The following is an 18,763-nucleotide window of genomic DNA, read 5'->3' on the forward strand; positions in this document are numbered from 1 at the left end:
AATCTCTCCGTCTGCACTATCTGCCTTGAGCAGGAAGGAGGGATCTGCTCAATGAGAGCTATTCGGGGCCTCTCAATTAACCTGATTAGTTCAGCACACTGCTCTCATGAATGACACCTTATCTTGGAAATGAAGGAAAAAAACTTACTTCCTTCTGGAGATACAGACAGCCCCTAAAGCCAGAACAGCAGCGCCCATCGGGGCCGGCTCCCCCATCTCGTCTCCCTGGGGAGCTGCTTTTGGGGTTGCGGGGCCAGGCAGCCCAGGTGGCCCAAGCAGGGAGCGGGTTCCCCTTCTTCATAGCCAACCAGGCACATGATGGGATTTTCTGCAGCGGTTAACCCTTCCAGCACTGTGCAGAGCCCGGCCCGGAGGCTGCCTGCAGGTAAGAGGTAGAGCAGCCGAGGGGGCGAACCCCCCTGGGAAAGCTGCCTTGTTTAAGTGTGTTGTAGTCTGGAACCTGTTTCATACGTGACAGATTAATGAGCGATAACTGGGTTACCATGGCAAAAAGCATTCCCAAAATTCTCTTTTGTTTGCCCAAGAACAGCCTCCCTTTCTTTTCCCTCCACCCCCCAATTCATGCCACTTTACAATAACACAAATATTAACTAACAGCATGTTATTCTTTCAAATGTGGATGGCTGCAAATGTCAACAAGGCTGACTGTTACATACAAACTCCAAGAATTAATCAGGGAAAATAGGTGTCTCAATTGCAATTCTGAAAACTCAAATTTATGAATGCCCAGCCAACTTTGAAGGCATTTATTAGAAAAACTCCGATGACTTGGTAAGTATTAATGCACTAATGACACATTATGGCACGATGTATTAATGTTCTTGTAATTTCTGACAAATTGAGTTACTATTGTCACAGCGGGGCAATCCCTCAGAAAAAACAGTTCCTCTCTCCTGCCACGCGGTATACAGCAGACGACAATTTGTGTACACATAATGGGGTTTAGCAAGAAGTTTTCCACCTACACCACGGTGCAGTTTATTCTGTTTTTCAGAATGCCAGAGCTATTACAATACTCACTATGCCTTAAAAAAAGAAGGTAGATGTAGCCTAGGGATTGTCTTGCCTAGACAGCTCCTTAGGGTAGAGACTTTCTATGCCACCGTGCATGCCCAAGAGTCTGGTCAGCCCAATGGAGCCCAGAGACCTCTGGAGCCCAGTAACATCAGACCACAGCACCAACAGGAAACTAAGACCCCAGACATAAAAAACCCCCCTAAGTTTTACAGAGCTGCTTTTAGTACATAGACCCCAGCTTGAGAAACAAATTCTGCCCTAGACCCCAGAAGAGTCCAGGATTACCCAGGGCAGTCCTTCGTAACGCGGGACTCCTTTGTTTTCCTTTATAACGGCCAAATCCTGATCCTAGCTGTGGGGCAGCTACCACAAAACTTGTGCAGGTCCTTCCTGCTCCTGCCTGCAGAACCCCCAGCAAGACATATGACGGGGCATTCTCCCATCTGCAGCTGAATGCTGCTGGACTCTACAAGCGATGCAGAGGCACACGGAGCAGACTGGAGGAGATGCTACCATCAGATCTTAATAGCCCCGAGTGTGGCTAATATTCCTCTTCTAGAGCAAAAAACTTCATAATGATTACAGAATGCATTTCTTGTGTCATCCTTCTACAAAATCTGAACTAGGTAAAGTGGTTTTTAACATCCACTTATCAAAGTGACTTAACATGTGGGAAGTCAGCCAATGGTTATATAGTGATGAAGATGCCAAAAAAACCAACTGAAAGATTATATTCAGGGAGATTACAGAGAAGACCTGACTCAACTGGGTGGAAGTGGATGATTATTCTGGTCAGGAAAGCCTGTGAGTCTCCCTGCAAAATCATGGAGAAAATTAAGGAAAATGCTAATACTTTAAACTTCCTTTTAACCCATTGTAGACACTGGCTGAATCCTGTACCAATAACTTTTTCCAAAGGCAAATTTAGGAATCAGTGGATGAACAGTTTGGCAAAGTCCAAAAGCAAATGAACAGTCTCTGACAGTCATCAAGACAACACTAACAAGATCTTTTTTTTAGTGCTAGACGCTCACAGTGGGATATCAATTCTTTCTAACATTTACTTTATATAAAACTTATCCCTTCCAGGGTCACAATCGTGATGTCACTTGGGGGTGTCCTTCTTTTAATTAATCTGTGAAAAAATTACCTAAACATTCAGCTAATTGAATGATGCTGAAACAGTTTGCCACTCTGATTAGAAAGTCAAGGTGAGAGGAGAACTGAGAAAATCCAAGCATACAGCAAGACGGAGGACCCTGGCAGTATGTCATTATAGCATCACCCTTTTTTTAACCCCATTTTTCATCTCTTTGTAGCCCAGCGTGGCACTGGAAGAGTTAAAGAAAACAATAAAAGAACAACTGAGTGTACAGGGGAGGATTTACTGGCATTTACTTTTAATTCTATGGTCCTTTGCTCTGTGGCTTATCAGCCCTATGTCAGCCCTTTTTCCTCCTTTATATTTCATGAGGGGACCCACATGCTGGTACTGAGAGACAGAGCCCAAGTGTCTGTAAGCTTTTTGTCAGGTAAAAAGAGAAGAAAAAGGAAAGGAACAAGAGGAAAAGCAAAGCTAAGAGGCATCTATTAGATGTCACTAGGCTTTTGTATTCATGTCAATGATTCAGGATTAGAGTATTTGAAATAATCTTATTGAGAGAACTCAAAAGCCCCACAGAGGGAAAGCCTGCTCGGTAGCATATGGCAGAGCAGCAGACAATATCTTATTAAGGATGTGTTAGCTAACACCATTACTTTTTATATTACATTACTGAACTATTGTGCTTCAGCCGGTTAGCGAGATGGCATAGTTGTGGAATGCCATTTTGGACTTTTACCATGTCGTTACAAAACCAGAGAGATTTGACTGGGCATCCAGCCCCAGCCCAGTGGGGGGTGGCAGCAGCGATGCTGCTCCCTCAACCCCCCCAGACCGCTGGGATAGGAAACCACCCTTCTCCAGCAATGGCGAAACAATGTCCCCAAGCCCACTGATGGGCATGCTGCTCTCACATCATCCAGTGCCCGCCCACCCACCCTTCCCCACCTTGCTCCCCCTCCCCCCAATTCAGGTCACCACCTTTCAGGTCTGGCTGCTCACCACTGCAGGGAAAAGCAGGGGATATAGAGGGTGGCTCCTGATATATCTCCAACAAAAAAATCCCAAACTATTGCCAAACTCAGCTTCTTGTCAGATGAAGGAAATTTAATTTTGTTATAGTGAATGCTGTTAGTCTAAAAAATCTTTCTTTGCTCTTGGACAAAAGCTTGTAATTGGAGAAATAGCTCTTTTTAAAGTTATCTTCATCTGCCTACACCTTTCTAGGCAGCAAGAAACCAAAGACAAAACAGTACTGTTCATAGCATTTCAATGATTGCAGTGAAAGGCTCTATATCTGGGTCACCTTACTACTGTCCAGTATATAATTTCAGCAACTTGCTATAAAGCCTTTTAATAACTCATGTCATATAATTCACATATTAACAGCACCAGAAAATTTATTTTCACCTTTCCTATTTCCAAACACTATTTTTAAAAAGTGGGTACAAAATTATTCATTCTGCTTTAAAAAAAAAAAAAAAAAAAACCTCTAAAATACTGTCCTTAGCAAAAAAAGTAAACATTCACTTGATACAGTAATATATTCTGATCACAAGCTACCTATGCAAAGTTGTTAATGCAACACACTGGGAACTCTGTATGGCTTTTCTGTACTTTTCCAGAACTGTTACAGAAAAAATCCCCATGATGCTACAGGGAAAGAGAAAAATTCATACCAGTATTTACCACTATTACTACAGAGACCTGCTGCTGTCTGAGGACAGCATTAAATCCATATCTAGAAAGTTATCTCTGTCATGATTTACACAGAAACCTACAGTTGTTTCTTACTCTCTTTTAACTTTATTAGTTAGATATTGTATTAAAATTAAATACTTCCCGCAGGCAGAAGTGAATTTGAATTTAGCACAGTTTTTCTGTAGACATGGAAGATTGCTTGTAAGAATATATTTCTGTGGCTAGAAGATGCAAACATTTGTGACGACTCACAGGAAGAAAACTACTCACATACCCCAGCTTCTGCAGAATAAGGCTTGGGTTATGTTTTTACTCAATGAATGCTGGGATAGAGCTAAGATACATTTTTCATGTTTGGAACAATTTTAGCTAATCTGCATTAAAACTGAGGATGATCTTTGCAAATACATTCTCCTGTGACTCTTATTCATGTGTGCATTCCTACTGTGACAGCAAATATGGAAATAAATCAGGTGTTAAGATGGGACAGGAAATTTATCCACACCAGAGACTGTGTGTGCATATATATTCATATGAGAAAAAGCCAGTATCTTTTCCCCCCAAAAAAAATCATTACTCTTGAGAAACAGAAGAACTGACACTGACCTGCATGGAGCCAAGTAGCCCACTGTGCCAAGCACATCCTCCCTGCTGCAGGACACACTTTGAAGTAGGAGTTCATATGAAGAAATCGATAAGTATGAAAAGCACATTTGAAGTTTTGTGACCAGAAACAAAGCGACAGATACCCCTGCCAGACCCTGGGCTCCTCCTGGGACCAGCCCAGCGCACTTAGAGCATCCCTGGTGCTGCAGGAGGTCACTATACAGAGGCAACCAAACTTTTTAAAGCACCTCTAACCTCAGATGCTCAAACCAGGCCATCTGAATGGAGCAGCAGAGTAATCCAGTTAGACCTGGGAGTGCTCCTCTGCACAAGCAAACCCATAGGGTCTTCAGGATGGACTTTGAGGACTTCAAGGACTTAGACAAACCTGTGCAGTCTCCTAAAGCTGTCAACCCTTGCTGACAAAGACTGAAATTTTCAGAAAGCCCAAGGGACTTACCAACTGAAAGCAGTAAGTGCAGAGCTGCTCACCACCTACTCAAGACAGATCAGAGCTATATGGGCACATAATGATCTTATGTTCTCGGGACGGCAAGTCCAGCATATCCCATGTTTGCACTCAAGTCATTTTTCTGGACTTACAGCACAAGCGGCCGAGCCTCAGAGGGCTGTGGGTGGGCACTAAAGGTGATAGTCAAAAGCCAAAAGCAATAGAGTAGGCTGGTCTTCAGTTTCCTCATCCCCAGGATATTCAATACAAGCCTAAGTTTTTTATTCTCGATAGAAAAATCTCAATCTCGATTTTCAGACTGCGTCAGAAGAACCACTTCTCTCTGGGAATGGGATCATCTACCTACTTAGAGACTACAGAACACCTAGCACAATGAGCCTTCTTTGCGATAGGATCCTCTGTTATATCACCATGATATTAAATAGTAACAATCGGGCATAAGATCACAGTGAAAATAAAGCCCAAAACGCTAGCTGCAGATTCAAAAGGCATCACTGAGAGAAGCAAGTAACTATTAAAGTAGTGTGAAATGTTTGCAGTGAAACCCAAAACCACATAAAACTTGCCTGGTTTGGGGTTTTATAACAAACTGAAAACTCAGAACAGGTTTGCTAAGAAAATCGCAAACCTCCTAAGTGAAGCTAAAACCAAATTAAGGTTTTGCATAATAGTTTTGAGATTATACAAAAATTCTTATACTTGGAGGCAGAGGGGAGAGAAATCAAACAAACAATAAGCAGAAGCTGTTTGACCCTGACCAAGTTCACTCAATGCCGAGAGCAAAATAAATGAATTTTGAAGCAGCAGAGATACGTGCCAACCCCGTAGGCTGAAACGAAGAGATTTTTGCAAGAATCCTTGCAAAGTTACCCCCAGCTCTAGTGATTTCATCACCAGAAAGACAACTGGCACCACATGCATGAGGAGCGCTGGTAGAGGGGTAAGCATTTATGTCTGAAACTCTGTGTGAGAGTCATCTAGTGATCAGAGTCTCCCATTTATCTCACAACAGCTCAAAATGCCTTCGGCTGCCGAAGTCATGTGGGAAATGTTTCGGGTAATGCTTCTCAGCTGCATCAATCACAACTAAATCCTCAAGGATGTGTGTTTCAGTCCCTCCCCTCTCAGAAATGTGTGGGTTCAGAGGCTCCGGGAGCTCGCGTGAAACGCTCAAGGCCAACTTCTGGCTGTCTGAACGCCCTGTTTAGAGGCCCTGAGACAGCATGAGAGATGTATCTGTGCAGTGCTGGGGGTAGTCTTCTGTCACTCAGTTTCTGCTCCCTGGACTGCCTCCCTGGTGGGATCAATAACTCCCATCTGGTCTGGAAGGGGTGGGTACTTTCCAGTACAAGACTCAAGAGAAGGGCTGAATATTCAGGCCCAGGAGTATTTCTCACCTATGTCTTCAGATCTATTAAAGCATGTCATGCCTGCCCTCCTACATGTAAAACCCACCCACCCACCCAGGACAGGTGGGACCAGCGACAGATGGGACTCACAGCCTCCTGCAGCCCAGTCCCCAGCATGGGCAAGGGAGGAACAGGCCACCAGCACAGAAACCTTCCCCTGACCCCACACAGCAAGGTTCAGGTACCACATATGGTCAGGGCAACCAAGGATATGACCAGAACATGGCAGGAACTGGGTCTCCTGCAGAGGGACCACTGCCATAGCGGCTGGCATCTTCTGCCACTTTGCTGTGACACCAGTGCTATGACGAGGCACATATCCCTGTAGTCTGGCTGAGGATCAGCTGCGGCACTGATCCCATCCCCTGCAGCAAAGCAATCCTCAGCAGCTCCCTCCCAAGCAAAACCCACCTCGTCCTGTCGCCAGCACCTCTCCTGAAGCTGGCCAGCTCTGCCAGCCCGCCTGCATCTCCATCACCCTCCCTCCAGGCATGGAAAGCTGCTGCAAAATGCATTAATAGCCACATCTGTCTAACAAGCATATTTGTGGGGGGGATGCAGTGAGTGTGATACAGTCCTTTTTCCACCTGCCTGGTATTTAGGACGAAAAGATGATCAGGCCTGTAAAATACAATCCACTAGTGATGACTTGTAAAGCGGTAAAACGGAGACATTGAAAGTCATTCGTGCTTCTTTTCATGTCATTGCACAGTGAAATCCTACCCACAAACATAAAGTTTTTCAGGTTAAAGGGTGAAAGATTTCAAAAACATATGCAGGTAAGTTGGCTCCCTTCACAGCCACGGCAGCTGGGTGTAGATGACCGAGAGCCCAGCCAAGCACCCCGTACAGCAGATGCCAGAAGCACACAGGCCTTTCAAACACTGATAGCAGGTCATGCATTAAAATGTACCTTGGTGTCATCTGATAATAAAACATAGAATATATTACAGCCTCCAATCCATGAGTCCCCACCTGTGCTCCATGGACAAGAGCTCTGATAGCACTGGAAATGCATAAACCACCTTTTCAAAGCCAGAAGGAGCCTCAATGCTCAGAAATTGCATCCCAAACAGCACGTGAAGAACTTCAGTATACTGCCAGGCAAGGGTCAGAAGAGACCCTGGTTATCCCCATGCTCACCTGTCACCTAAGGGCACACAGTCTCACCTGGGGGAGCTTCAGCACAAAGCCTGTTAACTTACACCACAACTAAAGTTTGTCTATCCAAAAGATAGACAGAGGCGAGATTTCTCAAGTAGGTCTCATCTGTCTTGGTAAATCTCAGCAAAGCTAATTTCAGGTCACTGCCATCAGCCTGCTCAAGGAGCAGCAAAATTTGGGATGAACCAGCAGTTGCCAAATGGGCTGTTTTCAGCCCTTTTTCCATGAAAAGTCACAAGCTGGAGGTATATATATAGATACAGATCCTAAATGCCGAGATTTTCTGCCGCTATATTTGGGATTGCAGTGGTTATTCCTATTTTATCAGTCACTAGGACTCCTGTTTACTGGATGCAGCCATAAAAGGTAAAGAAGCCCCAGCAGGCACGGGTAACACCATTAAATATCAGTCCTGCACTGGTAAATTGGGTTTAAAAGTTTGGAACAGAATGCCTAGAGAGGAGCCTCTTTCCTGAACCAAGGAATAATATAAAGCCCCACTTTCTCCCCTATGTGACTTTTGTCATTATCATCTTTTCCGATTCTTACAAAGTAAACCTAATTAGGAAGCTCTCTCATTAGTCTTCCAGAAAAATTAGCACAGCTTATGCTAATTACTCCTGTAAAATTTAATAAACTCGTTGAAATGGGAATAGTCTAATGAGGTTTTATTTATTGAACTAAGATAACTGTAAGGAAAAAGGTTAGGACACCAGGATATCCAGAGTGGCAATAAAACTACAATTTATTCAATTTCTTCACAGGAATTTTATTGCAAACCTTTTAAATTCAAATATGAGTTACAATTTGAAAGTTAAATCAATCTAGAATTTAATTTAATAACAGGAAGTGCTCTGTGTTTTCTTTAAGCAGGATTACAATACAGCCCTGCCACTGCACTTGTAGGAGGAATTGTGCATTTGTATTGTGACAATAATATCCCTTTTAAAATGAGTTCCTGTTCATCAGATCTTCATCTCAACACATGTAACTGGATTAGTGATAAAATATACAGGCTATGCTAAGAAGATGATTCAGACACACACAGGTTTCCAAGAAACTTCCTTGAAATGACTGCTCTATAAGCATAATAGATTTATTTTGCTCTCCAGAGAAAATTTAGATCACTACATGAGTATAAATTTCTCTAGGTCCCTTTCACTGCTGTATCTGCTGATACTATAGTAGAGCAAAGTATAAAGCAATTTTATAAAGGATAAAGATATCCTGTTTCAAACAGACTTTTTTTTTTTTTTAAATCCCACATTTTGAAATGTACGATTTACTTTTCATATCTAGGATTTGAAAAAGAATACAACACATGTAACTTTGAAGTTGCCAAACAGCCTCTTTGCAAAGTTCACTAAACCACCACAAAGACAGAGTTCTCTCTATCCCAAGTTTCTCTAACCTCATCAAAGAGAATTAATCAATCCAAAATAGTATTCCAGCATGTAAGAGGAGGATAGCATTTCCATGTAAGTACATATGTCAAAAATCCCATGGATAGATTCTACATTAAACTCTATGTTAGGTCAGAGTCTGTGGATTCATAGGATTTGATGCAAGAGTTAGATTAAATCCATAGGCAAGACTTTATCGGAGCGCAAGGCATGTGGGAGTGCTTTAGCCCAAATGGTAAATGAATTCTCTAAGCTCACATGCAAATAAAAATAGCTAAATATGGTTTTGCATATCAATTGACATAATAGTTAAAAATTGTATGCATGGAGAAGTGACAATGGAGTACAATTAAACACATGTTCTGGCTTGTGCAGGCATTTTAACGTTAGGACAATTCTAAAGGACTTCTTTTAAGGTAAAAAGACTCCATATAGATCACTTCATCCTTTCCAAACCAAAAGGGAGAAAAAAAATGAATAGGATAAATGTCACAAGAAACATCACTAAAGCCACTAACTGTATAAAGCACATACTTATTTGGCCTAAATTGTTTGAACTGGCCCTGGCCAAGAAAAGGTTTTAAGTACCCTACTGGGACAGATGCGAAGCGGCAACAATAGAAGCCACACTAATGCAATCCAGGTAACACAATCCTGTTTCAAAAACACGGGGAGGGCTAATTACAGTACTGCTGAGTCAAATTTCTTATACCACTGCAACCCACAGGAACAGGTCAAAATCAAATGTTATTCAAACCACAGTCATATCAACCTTCTGTATCAAAGTCACAATTTAAAACCAAGTGAAGAACTTAAAAGCTTAACCCATTCACAAGCCAAGCGTGATTCAGTGCGGGTGGTGAGGTAGGGCTTGTATTATCATCTTCAAATTATGTTTAGCTTGCCTTTTGAAAATAATCTTCAGAATTCACACCTTTTGCACCAATTTAGGTAAAGACTGAGAAATTGATCACTGCTAGGAAGCTAAATCTGTTTTTACAATGTAACTGTTTTCCTCATTTTGCAGGAAGCATGTAACAGACAGCATCTCTGGATTTCATAATCAAAAACGATTTGCAACTAGCAGTTTTGCATACTAGATAGTTAAAATATTTCTGTAAGCCTGCCATTAGCATCTTAACATCTCACTTTCCAGTACAATGAAAAATTCATGTGAATTTTGTAGCTTTCATGTTGCTCAAAATGCCATTCTAACACCATGTTTATAGTGTTCAGCTCCGCACCATGCTTATAAAACACATCTCCATACAGATTTCACTGTGAGTTTTTCCCCCCACACACTTTCCCTGCTACTACCTAATGCTCACAGAAGATGAAAATATGCCTAGTTAAAATAGATAGAGATACCTTCTGAGATTTAAACACTCTCAGGATCACTTATTATAGCTAATCAAAACACCTGATATAAGCTTCCAATATATGCACTTTCTTACCAAATTCAAACAAGAACTGTAAACCTGGATGAGCACAACGCCAGGCAAGCCTCTGCCCTAACCCTGAACCATTCTCTGTGTGGGGCACCCAACACACCAAACCCTCTTCACCTTCTTTTATAACATGGATGCCCTGGCATAGAAAATACATTAAACTCAATATAGCAAACTTTAACTCAGACCATAATGTGAGGAGAAGCACACTATTCTATGCTCTTGCCCCTATATGTATAGGTAGTTTCCCTTCAGGCTCCCTCTATTCACAGATTAGTGCAAGGGTATTGCTTTCCACAGGCGATGACAGACACTTTCAGTACTTCATGGCCTTTTAACTCTTCTAGAGTAATGCTGCATAATAATCTGGTTATTGCACATGGCTTTGTACAATGAGTTTAGGCAATTAAAATGTAAAAACGACTATTTGGCTACCATTTTGCATAATTTGCAAGCACAGAAACTATGCGTGGCTCAGAACCACTAAAATAGATATATTGTACTACAGTGATTTACGTGGTGATGTCAGATTAGTAATATGGATCTGTTTAAAAACACAGCAATTAAGACAGGCAAAAATGAATTGATCAGCTGACAATACAGTCAAAATAGTATTCCAACCACAGAAAATAAGAGGAGGAAAAAAACCTTACTTTGCAGATCTATTTTTTAACTGGTTTTATGCATAAATAAAAACCTTAAAATGTAGATGGATTGCATCCAACAGAACTACTGTAGCTAAGTGATAATGATTCAAACATTTTTCAAATAAAAGTTAAATATTTATAAGCACCCAACCACATTTCATAAATCACAAACTATTATTATTTTATTCCTGAAGCTTCCCTGGCATAGCATGTGAATTGAGCCACAGAAAGTCAGAAAGAAAAATCTCTTCTTTATGCACATGAATCAGTTACAAGAACTGGAGCCCTCCAAAGAGCAGGTCATTCCGTTACCCTCCATATGGCTCTTCCATGGCAATCGCAACTGCAAAGCACAACTAATTCAGTATCAAAAACAAAATTTCATCCATACATACTCCTAATTCTTCCCCATTAGCAACACAGGGCAGGTGTTTCATTATAATGAGTAGGGGGAGAAAAAAAATGGAAGGAAACAATAGCAGTCCTTACCTGTCAATTATCACTGGATCTGATGGAGTCTCATTTCTGTTGCCACAGCTTTTCTTGTCACAACAGCGGCTACAGAGCAAAAGCGAAAGGATTTAGTGCGACCATTACACTGTAAAATCATCATTACGAACATGGTAGGTTCAAATTGCCGGCTAGAGTTACCGCTCGGTCCCTGCCTGGAAATCAGTCAAATGTAGTGGGTCACATATGGGTTAATTACTATGTTTAACTTCCTGCACAGCTGGTTAGCAATGGAAAATATAAAAAGAGAGAGGTTTTGCCCCTTTCACAAATAATATTTCAAAGATCACCAAAAACAGGGAGACCTGCCTATTCGTAGCCTCTTTTCCATGGGGTTTAACGGTTGTCCTGCATACGCTCGCACACAGAATAAGGCAGCTTTTCCCCTGCTGAGCCTGGTTTTTACATTTGCTTAACGCTTATGTTACAAATCTACAAGATATTCCTCCTTCTACACAATTCGCAGCTACTGGAAATCCTCCCTCCAAAATCCAAAAGCACAATTATTCTCCAAGAAACACTGTTGTTAATGAGGGAGCTAAAATGCAAGTGCAATCAGCAGCGGTTCTTTTCTGCTCGAGTGTGCCTGTTCCCCAAGTTTTCTGAGCATGTTAACGATCCCTGATGCCATGGAGAGCACATCTCCAGCGGCTAGTGCCCTGCGTCAGGTCAGATACAAAACAGGCATGTGAAATATAAGCTCTGTCTCTCAAAGCACTGCTCCATCGCTGACCTCGAGGCTGGGATTCTTTTGAACTAAGGTGGCTCATTGTTTCCTAAGAGAAGTTAAATTGTTGTTTGTGATGATTCGTTGTCAGTGCTTATTGCACGTTAGGAGCCATAGATATATTGCAGGTAAGCTCACAGGCAGTATATAGGTTTCTGCTGAGGCTGGGAATCCCTCCTGGTGCATCTAGAGATATAGCTGAGCGACACAGAAGCTGCCCTGCTCACCCTGCAGCCCATCTAAACCCATGAGACCAAGTCATAGCTACATAGGTGAGCAAATCCTCAGGCTTCCACCCACCCCAGGGAGGAAATACCCATCTAGCAAGGAAAGCTCTTGTTTGCTGATGTCTCTTGAAACAAAATCCCCCACTGAAGTCAAGGCTCCAAGGAATAAAAAAAATTAATCAAGAACCTCCTGGTCTTCCCAAGCCTTCCTTGGTCCCCAAGGACCTGCTGGATCAAGCCTGGGCAGCTCCTATGGGGTGAGGGCTGCAGGGACCACATCCCACAGTGACGCCAAGTGACAGGCAGCAAGGACCACCCTGTTTGCTCTCCCTGGCCAGACCTGAGCACATGTCTCCATTCAATAAACTTGCTGGTAAACCCTAACCACAGACAACCAGATCTTTGGAAACCACCAAGCTTGTTCCAAATGGTGTTCCAGGGACCTGCGCATCGCCCTTATTTCAGCGGGTGGCTGGCAGGAGCGACCATGGCTCCCACTCCGATGAACTATTTTCTTTTCCCCAGAAGGTGGAAGAACATCAGGGCAGGAAGAAGCCCTCAGAAGTGCCACACTATATAAATAGCCCAGTTGGGAATATGACAAAGGTTCTCTTGTGTTGCTGAACAATAGAGTGAATAATATACAGTTACCCACCAAGATTAGCAATAAAGCAACTAACCACACTAAAGATAACAAAAAAAAGGCGGGGGGGGGTGCTTTTACAAAAACAGCCTGTTTAAACATTTAAACATGGTTTAAAAAAAAATAAAAAAATTTGTTTTCAAAGAGAGGAAAATACATAATTCTTTTCACCGCAAAAAGCTTCAAGGCAACTATTCAGGGCTGAAACTTTTCACAGTTAACACATGTGCGGTATCTTCATTTCGGTGGAAGTTACATTGTCTGGGATTGCCAAAAAAAACTGCTTAATTTTACAGCACAATACCACAATTGATCCAACAGAAAATGCAAGAGCCTTGGCACCCAGAAAGTATTAAAATTTAGGAAGAAATAAAATATGCTGTAGGTAAATAGTCATGTGGACGTTCGGGGGGCTGTTTTGCCTATAAAAGGACTTGTCGTTGGAGTGCAGCTAGAATGTGTGGGGTGAGAAAATTTACCCACAAACAAGGCAATAAAAACTGCTAATCATTTTTAAATGATTAAAATGTAATTAGAAACAGAGTTGGCACAAGTTAAGACAATGCAGTTCTTGTGACTGAAGCGAATCAGGGCTAGTCCTAACATTCTCACAGCAGACTGGAGGGACAGAAATTGCCACATTTGCTCAGGCGAGCAAAGGTTCCCAGGCTCCCAGCACGAGATGGGCAGATACCACCATCCGCGTACCACCAGGCTCAAAGGCCGGCACCTTCCTGGGACACTAACCCAGCGGGAGAAGTGGATGCAGGAGCCTGGAGATGAGGACACCTCAGTCTCACTTCCTACCATGAGCAGGATGGAGTCAGGCACTGGCCAACGGGGACAACTCAACTTCCAGAACTGGGTAAACACTGCATTGCTCTTCAGATGTCCCCCTCATTTGGACAGGGCTTCCCAAGAGTGCACCCCAATAATCCTGAGTAATAGCAGGAGTCATGACTCCTTGCGCCACAATTTGAGGGTGGTGTGGAAGAGGTGCGTGTCTGGCACATACTGCTGTCTGGTGGCTTGAAAGGAGGCTCCAAACGTTCTTTTATGTTCTAGATAATTACTTTTTAAACCTTAGCTTGTCTTTGTGTTTTTATCCCCCAACAGCAGAATTCAAGGCTTCCTCTACTCTAGTTTTTCTATGCAGAGAATTAAAACCTCATGCAAACCCTGAGCCTGAGACCTGGTTGCACGAGAAGTGCTTTTAATTCAACTTGCCTCAAAAGTTTTGGCTTTTAGTGCCTGCTTAACACTGTTGCTAACTATTCAGCGCCCTTTCTCTTTTCCCTGAAGGAATTTAAAAATTCCCGGGAGCTTCATCAAGTCACCCAGAAACCCTCCAGCTCCCAGCAAGGCTCTGAAAAAGCATAGGAAGAGGCTCTGAGTGCCAGGTCCTTGCAGCCAGGAGGCCAATGACCTGTCTTCTCTGTTCTTCCATGACTCTTCTCCCCAAGTGGGGCGAGGAGCCATGGCTCAGGCACAATGCAATATTGGCCAACAGAAAAAGCCTACAAAGATTGATATGTTTGGGGGTAGCTCGCTTTTAAAACAACTAGTCCTAGATAGTAATGAAGCCTCTTCCCATCACAACCTCATCCTGTTCCTGCACCCCATCTCTGCCTACCCCACTCCAGTTGCTATCCTCGCCATCCCTAGGGCTCATGCCCAAGCCCCACACCATCCCCATCCTATCCCTTCACAGGCCTCCCCATCTGCTGGCCACCACCACCACTCCCAGCTTTTGTTGCTGCCTTTGTCCTCACCCCAACCCTCTGGGGAACTGCTGCCCTCCTGCTGTCTTGCTCCCTATCTTTCTCCTCCTCTTCGCTTCCCTGTGCTGGACCATCTCTAGCCTGCACTACCCAGCACTGTTGTGAGGACATAGGAGATGGCCACCTCACCCCAATGTCTAGCACCCCCAAATCCTCCCATACCCTCCCTGGTGTGGTGGGCAGGAGCATTGCTCGCGAGAGGAGCCCTGCTTTGTGTATCTGTGCTTGAGCTTTCTGTGGGGACAATAAACAATGAGAAATGACGGGGCAATGGCACGTGGCCAGCGCAAATGCGACTTTCTGACCATTTAGCTCCCAGGCTCTAACAAGTCGTTAGCAAGTCCATGTGGAAGATTTTGCAGGAGCTCCCAGTGAGGTGGTTTTCATCCTGCAGGTTGATGAAGTCAGGACAAGCCTTGCCCCAAACAGGCTACTCACCCCAAAGCGTGGAGGTGTGGGAGGTTCTCGCCAAAATGGCTCTAAGATCGTATTTTACACAGACAAAAACCATATTTTACTCCAACTTCATTCTCAGAAGTCACTGAACCATTTTAGCTGAAACTTTCCAAAGAAAGTCAGCCTGAGGCTGACACCCTGCAAAGGACATTTCAGCCAGAACAGTTTAAGTTTGGCAAAGCTGTAAGCCACTGAAGGTTTCATAATGGAAATTGTTGAGGCAATATTAACTATAGATGTCCCTCCCCATGCTGCCTGCAATACTAATAAATTCCACTGAGGCTGTGAATTCTCCCCAGCTATTAACATTTTCGCCAACAGTGTAGATTTTTATATTCGACAAAACACAATGAAATCCTTTGAAATAAACCACTACCTGAAGCAAACATCAGCCCCACTTTCCTACCACAACCAGGACTCTCCAATACATTTGAATTCTTTGTCTTATCCTTGCCATAGTTGTCGTATACTATAAATACTCAGCTTTGTCACATAAATGCAAAGTTTTATTGTGCAGTTAGCCTTGATAGAAAGCACTGCTGAAAGTTGTTTAGAAATTAAATATCTAAAACAAGCTATTTTAAAATACAGAGCCCTCACTATTTCATGTCTGAAATGAAGAAATTTCATCTTAGGGAGAGCAAGCTGTCTTTCACACCATATGGCTAATGGTAGTGCATAGCAATTAGCTGGGCTGATTAATGGGGAACAGACTCTAATTTTATGCTTATAATTGAGGCTGCATTTGCACCCCTGGTGCAAATTCAGCACATCCCAACTTCCACTTACAACAGGCAAGAAATCAAGAGAAACAGAATGGTGTGGAGAGAGATATTTTTTTCTCCTTCTAGACCCCTAAAGAGCATCAGATTTGCAATTTAAAAGAGTGTTAGCAGCACAATAGATGACAGATTTGTGCAATAGGGTCAAGCGGCCTGGTAAACAAACAGCACCCTCTTACATATGTGTAGGCAGAAAAGGAAAAGGGTAATATCTAATATGAGCTGTAAGACATTTAAATATGTCTCCCCCACCCCGTCAGGCACACAACATTTGCCTACTATGGTCAGATTATCATTTCTTTTACTACCCCTCTACCTTATGGTTATGAAACACAAGGTGAGGGCTAGCAGTAAACAAATAGAAGGAGCAGAATAAAGCTCCTGATCCAGTCAATTTTAAGAACAAAGAAAGTGTGAAGTGTTAATAAAGACTGCACGTATTTCCGTATTCCCAGAATGGAAATAATTTTGTCTCAGTCAATGTATATTGAATGTCCGTAAATCTTTGATGTGGATATTTGGTCTTCTGGTTAGAACTCAGCCTTCTATAGGAAGTTTTAATTTGCTTCTTACTCTTTATGTTTCTAAAGTGTGTGTAAGAAAATTAATGCATTGAAGTAGGCAGTCTTTACCCTTGCATGGATGGCTCAGGGTGGCAGGCAGAGGTAATCCCTACCTCACAAACCTTGTTGTTTAAGTATGAGGAACTAACAGCAGTTTCAGACCCTGACACTGCAGGCACTTGACCACGTGCTTAATTTTACTCACGTGGATGGCCCCACTGTTTTACTGGTTTACTACAGGAGAAAAGTTAAGCACGCACTTCAGCCTTATCAGGTCAGGGGCCTCTTGTAATATTTCCATGAATTGTTCCTAGCTAGGTATCTAGTGTGAAAGTGGTGCTAATTGGGCCAATGAATTTTAGGGCAATTATGAGTTGTCAGCACGACTGGCTTTCCATTGAGAAAGGGACAACTGGCCCAGAGTCCTCAGCAAAGCAATGCTGCAGCTCCCAACAACAGCAGAAGCTCTGGCAGCTCTTGGAGACACCTGTCTACTCTCTTCGTTCTCAGGCCGCAATGGGGTATCTCTGGTTTCCTGGAAGAAGCCAAATCTACTGAATGAAGCAGCCTGGAAAAATACAGTATGGAAACTGAAATCCCGAAATGCTGCAAGGAAGAACTTGGAGGGGCTGTTTGGGGTTTTACCCAGGCTGGCAAAGCAAGGGGAGCAGCTCCTTCTCTGCTGGCATCGCAGGGTACTGCCCTGGAGCAGGCTTTTATCAGGGAGGAGCTGCCATGGAGGACAAAATATGCAGATCCCAAAGAAAGAAAAGAAATAATAAAGTAAAACTAAAAAAAAATAAAAATCAACCAGCAGAGAAGTTTCCATCTCAGTATTTTTTTTCTAAGACTGTCCCCCACCAGGAAACCCTCATCCAAGTTTCTTCTCTTAGAAGTGGGTACTAGTTTTTACCCTCAAGTTACTCCTTTTTAGTAAATGTGTTTTGTAAAAGTTACAACGCATGCAATGGCATTTTTACAGTCTTAAAACAACTGATTGTAACAATGAGCTTATGCAAGAATACTTCGTCTTCCACCAGGGAATTATTTTCTGCCATCGAATAACGTGTAACAAATGATTTTTTCAGACATGCAAAAAACACCCACTAACTTTAATGGGACCGCAAGGTCAAGCTCTCCTAGGTGCTGGAGGGCTCTGTGGGAAGATGCTGCCTTCTCTGCAGTAAAAGGGAAGTAGAAGAGGCTTCACCTATTTCAATCAGCCAGAAATGAGAAGGAAGCAGCTGCAGAAGTACCGTGTTCAGGAGAGAAGATATTTGACTGTCCTGAATTCAAGTGACCAACCCCAGGCAGGCATGTTCAGGGGCAGAGAGCACAGGGCAGAGCCAAATCTGCAAGGCGACTTTTATAGAAAATCAACAGGAAGACATCTTTTGCATGGAGGAGTATCACCTGCCCTGCTGCGGGCAAGCAGGGACCTTGCATGACCTGGACCAGACTGGTCCTCCTGACCTCAAGACTTCATGCACACCCAGAAAAAAAATACAAGAATTACTATTTTGTCATTCTACTGAGGAGGTTTTGTTGGGAATTGGGGGCAGAAACATTTATTGCTAGAAGACTAGAATTGACTGTTAATTTTGGTGAGGAGACCTTTTATGGGCTACGACGTCTAAATGAGAACCAGTAGTGTTCTGCGAAGAATAACTCTTTGTAAATAATTGAAAACTAGTGTGACGGCTGAGACCTTGCTGCTAATTACACAAACCGAACTGGGTTATTTTGGGATTGTTTAATGCAAGAAAGATAAATTTAAGTCCGAAAATAGCTGCAGGTTCAACCTAGATTTTGAGAGACAGATTCATCTTCTCATCACTAATTAACTGGAAGCGGGGTATTTCTTACCTGCACATTATTTCATGCGTGAGCAGAACTCGGCACATTTCTGGGTTCTTGTCTTGGCCTTCATATACTATCGCCTAGAAACAAAACACATTTTTAGCTGTGCATCGAGTTGGGTTGGAGAAAATAAAAACACATCGCGGTAACCAAAGGTGCAGCCCGGAGTTGTGAGCCAAGCTGCAGGCTAAAGGGATAGCATCTCCACCGAACCTGCTCCAAGA

General features: G+C 42.9%; 1 protein-coding gene across 8 annotated transcripts in view; it reads right to left on the bottom strand.

Moving 5' to 3' along the window:
- EBF1 (EBF transcription factor 1) overlaps positions 1-18,763 on the bottom strand; it is a 280,201-nt gene that overhangs the window by 249,512 nt on the left and 11,926 nt on the right. For all 8 annotated transcript variants that reach the window (XM_030503667.1, XM_030503663.1, XM_030503662.1 and 5 more), the window contains exons 5-6: positions 18,546-18,619; positions 11,480-11,548 (exon numbers count right to left, since the gene is read on the bottom strand). In XM_030503667.1, coding sequence (XP_030359527.1) covers positions 11,480-11,548; positions 18,546-18,619 — 143 coding nt within the window. The remainder of the gene's footprint in view (positions 1-11,479; positions 11,549-18,545; positions 18,620-18,763) is intronic.

The sequence above is a fragment of the Strigops habroptila genome, chromosome 12, assembly GCF_004027225.2.
Source record: "Strigops habroptila isolate Jane chromosome 12, bStrHab1.2.pri, whole genome shotgun sequence".
In the NCBI taxonomy this organism is placed as follows: Eukaryota; Metazoa; Chordata; class Aves; order Psittaciformes; family Psittacidae; genus Strigops; species Strigops habroptila.